This window comes from Triticum aestivum, chromosome 4D (assembly GCF_018294505.1).
Source record: "Triticum aestivum cultivar Chinese Spring chromosome 4D, IWGSC CS RefSeq v2.1, whole genome shotgun sequence".
NCBI classification, from domain to species: Eukaryota; Viridiplantae; Streptophyta; class Magnoliopsida; order Poales; family Poaceae; genus Triticum; species Triticum aestivum.
Window position 1 is genome coordinate 37,428,349 of NC_057805.1, and position 12,578 is coordinate 37,440,926.

Sequence of the window (12,578 nt, forward strand, 5' to 3'; positions counted from 1 at the left end):
CATGACATGTGAGGCAACATCCGATCAGCAAATCTTACCTTTTCTAGCTTGCCAACCCGTACCTTTTGTTGTAGTAGCATTTGCCGTGCGGTGTTTTAACTGTGTCGTGTTTAATTATTTCAGTTATGCAAAAATGTATTCTTTAATAGGGCTATGTGATGTTTAAGTATGAATTGTCCACTTCAGTTTCACGAATGGCTATTTTTGGTTGTTTATAGTGAGTAGATGCCTTGTTTATCTATATTTGGTTGTTAGGTTGGTTGTAGTGAGCATTTTTCCAATTATCGAGCAGATGCCTTGTTTATATGTATTTGGTTCTTAGGTTGGTTGCAGTGAGCATTTGTCCAGTTATTAAGCAGATGCCTTGTTTATCTGTATTTGGTTGTTAGGTTGGTTGCAATGAGCATTTGTCCAGTTTTCAAGCAGATGCCTTGTTTATCTGTATTTGCTTGTTAGGTTGGTTGCAGTGAGCATTTGTCCAGTTTTCAAGCATATGCCATGTTTATTTGTATTTGCTTGTTAGGTTGGTTGCAGTGAGACTCTGTCCAGTTTTCAATGGCTATATTTGGTTGTTATACTGATCATTTATGCCTTGTTTATTTTAGTCATTCACAATGTGATGTTCATTATGTGCAAGTCGGAACTGTGCCGCTCGATTGCATCAATATCAGTTTGAACTGCTATATTTGGTTCCATTTATGCCTGATGTAGTTAACACATGCCCTTTATTTCAGTTTTACACATTTATCCAGTGTGATGTTTAAGCATTACCTACGTTCTATTCATTTTCAACAATACTAGTTTGAATTGCAATATTTGATGGCTGTTAAGCCTGTCGTCGGTAACATTGCCTTCCATTTTATATCTACTTTAACAACATGCTGAAACCAACTCATTCAAGCTATCATTTGGAGATGATGTTGTTTACCTTTGCTATATTTGTTTGATGTTAAGGTTGCTGTACTTATCATGCCTTTCCACTACTTATGCAGGACAACAACGGGAGCGGCCACCATTTTCCGCCGAGGTTAGTTTCATCCCTCGGCTTGTACTCCCCCCGTCGTTCCATAATGTAGCGCATATAGATTCAGGATATAGATTCAGGCCTGGACACTTGTTAGCTTCTAATATTGACTTGTTGCTTGTAGGTACATATGCCCTTGGCAAGGATCCATGCATCGACCCTTTTTGCGTATGGGGCAATGAGATATTCATGAACAAGCATCAAGTGAGGAAACTGATAAGGATTATTTGCAAAAAGGTACGAATGGTGGCAAGCAAATTATTTGTTTATGTTCTATCCAACACAACAGTGAGTTGTAGGATGGTAACTACAAACTCTGCAGCCTTCTCTTTTTACTGCCCATAATGAGTTGTTAGACAATAATGTCTGAATCCTTTTCGTTCGCAGTGGTTCTCGAAGCAGTTCACTCAAGATTACCTCGCAAAGTACATGATTGGTGGACACGCAATGAAGGTTAAAGTATTTCATGCAAATTACAATGAGCATCGAGAAGTCCTAATTAAGACAGTGAAGGATGGACGGGCAGCCACCACAAGGGGTTGGCCTAGAGTCGTGCGCGCAGTACGCATGGAGGAGGGCACAATATGGGCATTCCGCTTCACCTTATCCAGCAACCAGAATGTCTTTCGCCTCTCTCTTTACAGTCTTTAGTACAACCGTGGTTCATCATTCTTTATTTGGTGCTTCTGTAGTTCTTGGGTATATGTACCTGTGCATCGAATTATGCATTTGTGGTTGAACCTATATATGTAATAAACATGGTTGGATATGAAATAAGTGATTGCCTACTTTCAAATTCAAAATGTGTGATTTTTTAAATTAGGGATTACACTGCACATGGTTTGCGAAAGCGAAACGTCTGCGATAGACGTGGAGATCAGACACGTTTCTAGGATTCACTACATGTGCGATCAATCTCTACTGCACACACGATCAGCCAAAAAAAAAACGTGTGCGATTAACAACAGCATCGCACACAGTTCTTTCTTATTAAATGTTTGCGATAGTCACCTTATCACACACGCTTCGCAATTATGGATTGTTTGTGATGTTGTGCGCATCACACACGTTTGGTCATAGAAGAACGCGTGCGATAGATCGATCATCCGACGTGGGTACGACGGATGAATCATGTGGGATGTATTCAAGCTTCGCATACAGTTTTATGGCGACAACTGTGTGCGCTCTTACATCAAATCGCATACAGTCGAGAAAAAGTAAATGTGTGTGATTGTCTGCTTCTATAATCGTGAACCGTTTGTGATGGGTCACGCATCGTAAACGTAGCACCACAGAATATCGACTGCGATGGCAACCCGAGCACAAACGAGTTGCAAGGATGGAGCGTTTCGGATATTCGAGATATCAGAAACAGTTTAGTAGGGACAACTATATGCATCAAGGCCCCCTATCCCCGACGGTTTCTGGGTCGTGTGGGAAGGACCCCCCTATCGCAGTCACTCACTTAGCGACGGTTCGAAACGCCGTCGTGAAAAGGGGTTAAAAACCGTTTGTATAGCACCTCGCTGTACCAGTGATCTTATTAAAATCAAGATATTGAAGCAAAGGAGCATGTGTTAACTTATCTTTCAATACCGTGAAGGTTTCTTTCTGTGCGGTAGGCCAAACAAATAAGTATCCTTTTTTTCTAAACTCATTGAGAGATGCAACAATGATGCTGAAATCTCTCACAAAACGCCTATAAAATCCAACGAGTCCAAGAAAATTCCACACTTATGTGACCATTTTGTGTTGCAGCCAATTCTCAATCGCTAATCGCTTCGATCTTGGCTTTATCAACTTCAATTTTTCGTGAGCCAATATTCAGTCGGTGCAAAAGGTGCACTTTCCAAGCTTACCAAACAAATGTGTATCGCGTCGAGCAATAAAAACAACGCGTAAATGATCCAAGTGTTCCTTCAAAGATTTACTATAAATCAGTATATCATCAAAATAGGCTACCACAAACCGTTTAACAAAGGCACATAAAACTTTGTTCATTAATCTCATGAAAATGCTAGGTGCATTATTAACCCAAAAGGCGAGGGTGTGATTGTGAGGTGAGACAAATGGGTACGCCCGGTCACTTTCAGCGGACACGCCCGGACGCGTCACATGTGTATAGGGAGCCAAATTAGACAACTCCCGTTGTAGTTATTCGACATGGCCAATGCTTCATGCTGGACAACTGCCCCAATTATCACATCAGCCACAGTGATTCAAACGAGTTTTTTTCTTTTTTTGCGGGTGGATCCAAATGAGGTTAACTAAGTTGCTTTTTTTGAGAATTTTTTCATTCAAATTACGCAAACAATACAACGTAGTTGACCCTTACAAGCACACTGAAACGCAAACACAAAGGACCATGGACACCTAGAGTACCCTAAGACAACCATAACACAAGATCTCCGGAGCCCTGTGTCATCATCCCTAAATCTTGAGAGAAGACCCCTGCAACAGAAGGATCTGCAACCAGGCGCAAGCAAGTCATCATCTTCGACCACGGTACAATTGCCGCCACGCTGCTTCCTCCTTTCTTGACACCAACGCTGAGAGGGCATGGACATCAATCCAACACACCTGCAACAGCCGCCGCCATCTTTGGCTTTGAGTACCGCGAAAAGTGTCCCTTCCAGAAGGAAGAGAACCCGAGTCATTCGACCGGTCCAGCACCGCGGCCGGGCCATCCGCCCAGACAAAGCAGGATCTCCCACCAGCATCAGCACAGAGGAAGGAGAAAGCTACCTCTTGCAAGTTAACCGGTCTCTTCCCTACAAAAAAGATGAAGGAAATGGGGAAAAGAGAAGAGATAGAAAAAAGAAAGAAATAATGAACCGGTGAAAGATGGTGAAAAATGCATGAACAGAAGAGTGAGGGGAGAGGAAAAGATAGTCATTGATGTCTAATAAACTACTACTATTGTGTTGTCTATCTTGATGCGTGTAAATCTCACTGGTAGCCTCATCTACCTGGATGGGCATGAGGCAGGACCAACACGACGGCCTCCATGGTTCATGCCCTAATGAGCATTTCTGGAGACGCATGAGACCAGATTTCTTGGATGTTGTTAGGGAATTCCGGTTCTAGTGGTACAAACATTGCTCTCGGGATTGGCCACTCCACCGAAAACCACGGCAACACGTCGTCACGACTCCACGAGACACAAAGATCTCTCCCGTCCTCTGCCAAATCCGAAACCTCGACGAACCCGGTCTTCAAGCACCGCTCTCCGTACCCAAGAGCACAGAATCCTCTCCCCACCTTCGCAGCTCCCGTAGACCCAGTCCACCCATCCGCAGCTCCTCCGTCACTGAGTAGGGCACCCGTGAGACGTTACTCGTCCCCTAGGCGGCCTCCACCCTCCAACCCCACCCCACCCCACCCCCACCACCGCCGTCCCCCACCGCCACCAGCCGCTCCGTCCGCTGAATCGAAGTCCGCGCCGCACCAACCACCGCCCCCTCCCAGATCTAGCCCCCCCATCCAACCTACGTGTTGCCCCTCGATTCGGCGCGCCCCTGACCCGGCGTCGTGCCCGGAGCATGCCACGCGCGGCCTCAAATCTGCCAGATTCCACCACCTCCCGATAGCAGCAGCACAGCAGCACCACCACCAGCCGCGAGCCGTCCGGCGGGCGCGATGCAGGCGCGGGTGGCGTCCATGGAGGACATGAAGGAGGCGAGGCTGGCGGGGCCGGGGCAGGGCGGCGGCAGGGTGTTCCCCACCGGGATGCTCAAGGTCTTCCTCGGCTTCCTCCTGCTCGGCGTCGGCCTCTCCGCGGCCGGCATGTACATGGCGCGCCACACGCTGGCGGCCGCCGCGCCGGCCATCTTCCGCCCCTGCCTCGGGGCCTCCGCCGGCGCGGGGGAGGAGCAGCCGCTCGACGGGCTCGAGCGCTGGACCCGCCCCCCGTCCCGCGCGCGCCACGCGATGACGGACGAGGAGCTGCTCTGGCGCGCCTCCTTCGCGCCGCGGGTGCGCCCCTACCCGTTCCCCCGTGTGCCCAAGGTCGCCTTCATGTTCCTCACGCGCGGCCCGCTGCCGCTCGCGCCGCTCTGGGAGCGCTTCTTCCGCGGCCACGAGGGCCGCTACTCCGTCTACGTGCACGCCCTGCCCTCCTACCGCGCCAACTTCACCAAAGACTCCGTCTTCTACCACCGGCAAATCCCCAGTAAGGTTAGTTAGCTCCCCTCTCGCGTGCTCGACCTGGCCTCCTCATGCCGTAGTACACCAGTAGTGTGATCGCATACTCAACCTAGCAAGATGCCGTGATAGTGTGATAGGTGGCCTGCCCACTCATGCTGATCTAGTGATACCAACAGCAAACCATATCCAATCGTAGTGCCAACTGCCAAGATTGTACATTGAGCTGTACTGTACTGCACTGTACTGTTTCTCCACGACTTCATACGTTATACCATGACAGACCAAGATTGTACATTGAGCTGTACTGTACTGTACTGTTACTCCACGACTTCATATGTGATACTATGACAGACTTGTAACTGAATCCCAACGTTTCAGCCATTACACTGAGCTGTGGTTCTACTTACTACTCCCTCCGTCCGAAAATACTTGTCGGAGGAATGGATGTATCTAGTCATATTTTTAGTTTTAGATGCATCCATTTTTATCCATTTGTGCGACAAGTATTTCCGGACGGAGGGAGTAGTTACTACAGTAAGGAGCCTATGATCAATGCACATGTTAGAGCTCAGGCACTGCATATGTTGGGCAATGTTCAAGAAAGCGGTAAGCGTAAGGCCTTCCACTATGTAGGCCAAAAGCGGTGCCAAATTCAACTTTTACATATTTGGCACCGGTGCCCTCCGTTGCTCAGCCGATGCCAAACAAAATATTCAGGGCATCGATGCCTCTACTTGCTCCGGTGCCACATTCCTTGAGGCAATAAACTAAGCTCGTCACTGTACTTTCTCAAGCGAAGCAACAGCCGGAGACACAGGCTTGGGCTGATCTATTACTACTTTATATATATGTGGGGTCAAGCTGGAGTCGATGCCAAATCCTCCACGCTGTGGGAGGGGTGCTAAATTTCTCTCATTTGGCATGGATATGTACGTGGGATACTTTTCAAAACTTTAGCACCGAGCACACAGTGGAGGGCCTAAGCGGAGCGGAAGGCCACAGCTTAGAGCAATGGCCGCTTAAGCGCAGCTTAACCGGGATTAAGCGTTTTTTTAAATTGGCCAGAATTTGGCTGTTTTCAATAATATGCAGAAGAAAACAGGTAACATAGCACATAAGTAACTGAAAATCTGAAATAGCATATAATATTGAGGTTCAGTGGTTCACACACCATAACAAATAGGCAAATAACACATAAGGATAAGGTTCAGTGGTTCACACAGCAAGCAAAAATGCATAATATTGTCTTAGAATGAGCATATAAGATAAATGGCAGCAGCCAAGCAGCAGCTCATGAAACTGCAGCAGCAGCCCAAGCAGCAGCTGCAGCAGCAGCCAGGAGGAGCTGAACTGGTAGTAGTGGATGTCCAGGAGGAGGAGGAGGAGGAGGAGCTGCCGGCGTCCAGATCCAGTAGCTGCTGAGGAGGAGGAAGAACGCCAGAGGAGCCGCCGCTGGATGCAGAGCAGAAGCAGCCGCCACAATGCTCTCTTCTTTCCCCTCCTGGAAACCCAGTAACCCTAGCCGAACAGGCCTCTTTTGGGCCAGGCCTTATATACCCCCTTTTTCCCCTCCCGCCTGTGGGCTATTTCAGCTCCCGTCTGACCTTTGGGCCTGCCTTCTACGCTTTTCTGCCGCTTAAGCGCGCGCAGCGAACGCTCAGCCAGCGCTTAGCGCTTAACCGATCGCTAAATCACGCTTTTTTCCGCTCAAACGCTAAAAGTTGCGCCTAGGCCAAAAGCGAAGCGTTTAGCTACCGCTCAGCGCTTAAGCGCGCTTAAGCGACACTTAAAAACGCTTTCTTGAACACTGATGTTGGGTGCTGACTTGGGTGATTAAAATAGTTGTTGACAGTGAAAATTTCTGAACTTCCTTTGTTAGGTTTGTTTTTATAAATATACAAAAGAGAACTGTGCATTTTTGCATTGAAGTAGAAAATGTAGGTACAGCGAGCTACCTTCCTGAGCATGGACCACCATTACAACGAAAAGTTTAGTAGGTGTGTTGATTGATAGCCCTGATAGGTTTGTATTATGGTGCTGTATTTATGAGTTTACTTGACGCCTACCTGATGTGATCCACATTTTACTAACTATATTACTCTGGGGCAAGGTTCTTAAAATGAGTAACTGGTATGCATTCTGTCACCCATATATCTAGTAGCCACCGCGCCCTAACTGGAACTCGTACTATAATAGGTAGAGTCAGAGAACTCTAGAACAGGCATAGCTAGGGCTCTAATCAGAACTTATAACCCATTCCTTGTATGCGGAAGCGTATGGCCTAGTAGAGCCATTTTCTAGACAGTCTGTCAGGAGACAAACATTTCCAGCTTGACCAGAACCCAAGCAGATCTGCAGTTGGTCAGACTTGTCTCTGTCTTCTTTCACCGAGAACAACCTATGACTTCTCCTTTCAGGATTTCCGCATATCAAGTACTCCCTCCGATCCAAAATAAGTGTCGCAGTTTTGAACTAAGTGTCGCAGTTTTGAACTAACGTTAGTTCAAAACTGTGACACTTATTATGGATCGGAGGGAATAGTAATTTAGCAACACACCCATGTAGGAAGACTAAAAAAAATCTTTACCTTCCCTGTTGTGCTCAGAACTTGAGATGACCGTGTACCTGAAATTAATATGTGATCTGTTTGGTGCTCACAGGTTGCCGAATGGGGTCAGATGACCATGTGTGATGCTGAGAGACGCCTGCTGGCAAATGCTTTGCTGGATATATCTAATGAGTGGTTTGTGCTTGTGTCCGAGTCATGCATTCCCATATTTGATTTCAACACCACATACGACTACTTTCAGAATTCAAGCCAAAGCTTTGTCATGGTGTTTGATGATCCTGGACCATATGGACGGGGCCGATATAATTATAACATGACCCCTGAGGCTGAGCTCGAACAATGGCGCAAAGGCTCGCAATGGTTTGAAGTAGACAGAGATCTTGCCATCGAGATCATCAGAGACACACGCTATTACCCGAAATTCAAGGAGTTCTGCAGGCCTCATTGTTATGTCGATGAACATTATTTCCCTACAATGCTCACGATTGAAGCTCCGCAAAGCCTTGCTAACAGAAGTGTCACCTGGGTAGATTGGTCGAGAGGCGGTGCACATCCAGCCACGTTTGGTAGGGGAGATATCACTGAGGAATTCCTGAGAAGAGTTCAAACGGGACGGACTTGTCTATACAATAATCAAAATTCGACAACATGCTTCCTGTTTGCTCGGAAGTTCGCACCAAGTGCGCTGCAGCCATTGTTAGTGCTAGCGCCCACTGTGCTGGGTTATGGTTGATGTGTGCTTTCAACAGGTGCCCCCCCTGTAAGTTTTGATACTAGATCATAGGTAGGTTTACATGTGTGGAGGCATGGGCTTATTTCTGTGGATGACAACCTGTACTCTGCCCACATCATTATACACAAATTTGTACTATTATTTTGTACAGTAACCTGACAGTGGACAAGAGAACTCTTCCCTTGCTCTATTGCACTGTATATTTTGTGTTAATCAGAATGTATTACCAGACATTGTGTTGGAAAAATGTCTGAGATAAAGGCAACAAAAATACTTCAAACATGTGGCCCGAAAATAAAAAATAAAATGCAGATACCAGGAAAGCAAAAATGTTAACGGAAGTATGTTTATACATATGTAAACAGTTCTGCATGTGGTCAGATTTGCCCCTGTCTGTTTCCATCCAGAGAAAAACCTGTGGCCTTGGTCCATTCCAGGATTTCAACATCTAGCAACCTGGCGACGCTTCCATGTAGGAATTGAATTAAGAGAGCACACAGGAGAGCAAACTCATCTCACCCATGGCTCAGCCTCAAGGTAAACTGATGGACACGATCAGAAGGCCGGTTGCAGCAGCTTCATCTCTTCATCATTCAGCGGCTAAGCATCTGGTCACCTTGGCCCAGAGGAATGGAGTTAACAGGAGGTGCCTCCTCACTCTGCTGGTATCCGCCGCAGCCATACCTGAGGCCGGTGAATCAAGAAAGGCCCTATTGCAAGGTACGCAAGCATCCGGTCCGATTTTCCGGGTTTATTGCATCCGATGTTTGTAGTCGGTTTGCTGTTCACCTTGGATAGATAAATAGTTCTGCCTGCATTTGTAGATTATGTGAAGAGATCAAAGGAAAACAAAGAAAAGAATGACAAGGAGGTATGTAGCCTTCCTTCAACTGTTTCCTTGGTATCCCAATCATTGCTAATGGAAGAAGCCTTTTGCTTTTGTTTTGAGTCAGTAATCTATATGCATTTCTCTGCGAAATCATGAGCCTTTTTCAACTACTAATTTGGATCCGTATGCTCTCAGTTTCATTGCTTCTGTTGCTTTATACTTATTGTCCCTTTGCTTTTTCATTTTTCATGAAAAACTTGGGGATGGTTTGACCTGTGTTGTAATTTTCTACCCTTATTACTCGTAGTACACGTTCTAGTTTGTTTGTTTTGCAGTAGATATCTCTGATTAAAATAGGGAAACCTTGTGCAACCTGCAAACCATCATACCAGTTTACGTCTCAAGTGAAATCAGCTGCAGCCCTCTTCAGAATGTTGTCAATTTTATCACTATAAGTTTACTGGACTAACAAATTGACCGAGAAGATTTTACAGCGTGGTTGCAACTAATTGTGCTGCTGTTTTCTCATATATTCCAGAGGCGGGACGCCGTTTACAAAAGGAATTACAAGGATTATTTCGGTTTCATGGAAGGCCCGGTCAGAGAGAAGCCGGCGGAAGAGCTCACGGAGTCGGAGAAAGGAATTCTTGCGTGGCTTGACAAGAACAAGTAGCTAGTGTTGGAACATGGGAGGAACATGCCAACCAAATAGCTGAAACAGCTTTTTTCTGTAGGGAAATTCCTTCCGCGGTGAAGTTCTCAATGAGTTAATAAGCTTAGCATATAGCACCTCACTTGCCTCTTAAACCTGGTGCAACTTGTTCTGTTTCATCATTGTTTCTTATCTGTGCAGTAGCACAAATTGTTGCTTGACAGTATGTTTCATGTTTGCAAAATCAGAAAAAATCAGAAAATGGACATCATTATACACAAATTTGTACTAGTATTTTGTACAGTACCCTGACAGTGGACAAGGGGACTTTTCTCTTGCTTCTTTTGTTAATCAGAATGCAATACTAGAAATTTGTTTGGGAAATGCTGAGATAATGGTAAGAAAAATAATTCAAATATGTGGCCTAGAAAAATAAAAATAAAATGCAGATACCGGAAAGGCAAAAAGATTTAATGGAAGAAGGTATACATATCAAACAGTCTGACGTGTGACTTGTCCAAAACCCAAGCAGGACTGCATATTGTCAGATTTGCCCCTGTCTGTTTCCGTCCAGAGAAAAACCTGTGGCCTTGGTCCATTCCAGGATTTCATCATATCATATCATATCAAGTAGCAGCAACCTGCCATGTAGGAAATCAAGAGAGCACACTGGAGAGCAAACTCATCTCATCCCATGGCTCAGCCTCCAGGTAAACTGATGGACACAATCAGAAGGCCGGTCGCAGCAGCTTCAACCCTTCATCATTCAGCGGCGAAGCATCTGGTCACCTTGGCTCAGAGGAACGGAGTTAACAGGAGGTGCCTCCTCACTCTGCTGGCATCCGCCGCAGCCATACCCGAGGCTAGCGAATCAAGAAAGGCGCTATTGCAAGGTATGCAAGCATCTGGTCCAATTTTCAGGGTCTAGTATTTGTGGTCAGTGTGCTGTTCACATATGATTCTGCCTGCATATGTGTAGATTATGTGAAGAGGTCAAAGGAAAACAAAGAAAAGAATGACAAGGAGGTATGCGGCCTTCCTTCAATTGTTTTGTTTCCGTGGTATCCCATCATATGTCTAATGGAAGAAGCCTTTTGCTTTTGTTATGCATTTCAGTGTTAAATCATGAGTCCTTTTTCCAACTACTCACTTGGGTCCATATGGTCCTAATTTCATCGCTTCAGTTGCTTTATGCCTATTGTCCCTTTGCTTTTCCGTTTTTCATGAAAAACTTGAGGGAAGTTTGAAATGTGCTGTGACTTTCTACCCTTAGTCAGTTGCAGCCTCTTTAGAATGTTGTTAATTTTATCACCATAAGTTTACTGAAGCAACAGATTGATCGACAAGAGCTTCTATGCCGTGGTTGCAATTAACTATGTTCTGCTGTTTTCTCATATGTTCCAGAGGCTGGACGACTTTTACAAGAGGAATTACAAGGATTATTTTGGTTTCATGGAAGGCTCGGTTAGAGAGAAGCCAGTGGAGGAGCTCACGGAGTCGGAGAAAGGAATTCTCGCATGGCTCGACAAGAACAAGTAGCTAGTGTTGAACATGAGAGGAGCAGGCCAACCACCAAATGGCTGAAACAGCTTTTCCGATAGGAAAATTCCTTCCCCGGTTAAGTTCTCAAGGAGTTAATAAGCTTAGCATTTAGCACCCCACTTGCCTCTTAAATCTGGTGCAACTTTCTCCGTTTCATCATTGTCATCTCATCTGTGCAGCACAAATCTTTGCTTGACCTGATATTATGTTTCATTTTTTGCAAAATCAGAGATTTTCGTAAGTTTTAGAATTCAGGACAGGGAAAAATAGAAAATTATTCCATCCCAAATTTGCAATCCACATACATTGTTGTTCTGCCCTCAGAAAAATATGGCTCCTTCTCCTCGGACGGCAGGGTCAGGTATGATATTAAGAAGGAATGACGGGAGCGTAATCTTTGCTGCGTACCGTCACTTATTCTTTTGTGATAATGCTCTTGAAGCCGAGCTCCATGCAATCAGTGGTGATTCAATCGGATTTCTCAACAGCCTTGATCTGTTGGCTTATGGTCATCTTATTTTAGAGATCAGAGTCTTATGGTCGGTGCTCGGTAGGGAGTTTGTTCCAATGAAAATTTACAGGGACCAGAACAGAGTGGCAGATCATGGTAGAACTGTCTATAACAGAGCTTGTTAACTTCAGAATAAAACTCCCCTTCCCCTCACAAATAAAAAAAGAAATGAAAGCTAAACTCAATGTGCATGGATAACCAAAAAAAGAGAGGCAAATATACTGATTTGAAGAAAGGGGATTATATATATTAATTAGGTGATCACAATTCACAGACACATCCCGGAATGACTGAAGATATACATGTTGGTACGTTAAACTAGTTGTCTCAGAACAGCGTCATAACCAAATACTCAGATGAGACGGAACACGTAGCTAAGCCTTGCACAATGAAAATTCTAGCCACTGCCGATGCCGACAGTGAAACCAGCACAAGCTCTGGCGAGCACGTCGTATGTGCCCTGCAGCGGAGCCGGCAGATCGGCCCCGTGTATGCAGTTGGAGCGCGGTCGACGTTTGTCTCCGGCAGAGAACACGTTGAGCAGCTCATACGGCCCCAGATAGTAGACATTA

The 12,578-nt window shown here is 45.6% G+C and overlaps 3 protein-coding genes across 3 annotated transcripts; all 3 read left to right on the plus strand.

Annotated features, from left to right (window-relative positions):
- Nucleotides 1-4,406: 4,406 nt before the first annotated feature.
- On the plus strand, nt 4,407-8,703 carry LOC123096000 (glycosyltransferase BC10). Its single transcript, XM_044517579.1, has 2 exons — nt 4,407-5,200; nt 7,831-8,703. Exons 1-2 carry the CDS (start codon nt 4,664-4,666, stop codon nt 8,470-8,472), a joined length of 1,179 nt encoding a protein of 392 aa, XP_044373514.1. The 5' UTR covers nt 4,407-4,663; the 3' UTR covers nt 8,473-8,703.
- Nucleotides 8,704-8,785: 82 nt separating this feature from the next.
- LOC123096002 (uncharacterized) lies at nt 8,786-10,268 on the plus strand. Its single transcript, XM_044517581.1, has 3 exons — nt 8,786-9,192; nt 9,297-9,343; nt 9,840-10,268. The coding sequence occupies exons 1-3, from the start codon at nt 8,994-8,996 to the stop codon at nt 9,972-9,974; spliced, it is 381 nt and encodes a 126-aa protein (XP_044373516.1). The 5' UTR covers nt 8,786-8,993; the 3' UTR covers nt 9,975-10,268.
- A 271-nt stretch (nt 10,269-10,539) lies between these two features.
- Nucleotides 10,540-11,696, plus strand: LOC123096001 (uncharacterized). Its single transcript, XM_044517580.1, has 3 exons — nt 10,540-10,846; nt 10,933-10,979; nt 11,358-11,696. Exons 1-3 carry the CDS (start codon nt 10,648-10,650, stop codon nt 11,490-11,492), a joined length of 381 nt encoding a protein of 126 aa, XP_044373515.1. The 5' UTR covers nt 10,540-10,647; the 3' UTR covers nt 11,493-11,696.
- The last annotated feature ends 882 nt before the right edge of the window (nt 11,697-12,578 follow it).

Coding starts and splice junctions, on each gene's coding strand:
- LOC123096001 (XM_044517580.1), top strand. CDS start 10,648: ATGGCTCAGCCTCCAGGTAAACTGATGGACACAATCAGAAGGCCGGTC. Junction 10,847..10,932: donor AAGAAAGGCGCTATTGCAAG/GTATGCAAGCAT, acceptor GCATATGTGTAG/ATTATGTGAAGAGGTCAAAG. Junction 10,980..11,357: donor AAGAAAAGAATGACAAGGAG/GTATGCGGCCTT, acceptor CATATGTTCCAG/AGGCTGGACGACTTTTACAA.
- LOC123096002 (XM_044517581.1), top strand. CDS start 8,994: ATGGCTCAGCCTCAAGGTAAACTGATGGACACGATCAGAAGGCCGGTT. Junction 9,193..9,296: donor AAGAAAGGCCCTATTGCAAG/GTACGCAAGCAT, acceptor CTGCATTTGTAG/ATTATGTGAAGAGATCAAAG. Junction 9,344..9,839: donor AAGAAAAGAATGACAAGGAG/GTATGTAGCCTT, acceptor CATATATTCCAG/AGGCGGGACGCCGTTTACAA.
- LOC123096000 (XM_044517579.1), top strand. CDS start 4,664: ATGCAGGCGCGGGTGGCGTCCATGGAGGACATGAAGGAGGCGAGGCTG. Junction 5,201..7,830: donor ACCGGCAAATCCCCAGTAAG/GTTAGTTAGCTC, acceptor TGGTGCTCACAG/GTTGCCGAATGGGGTCAGAT.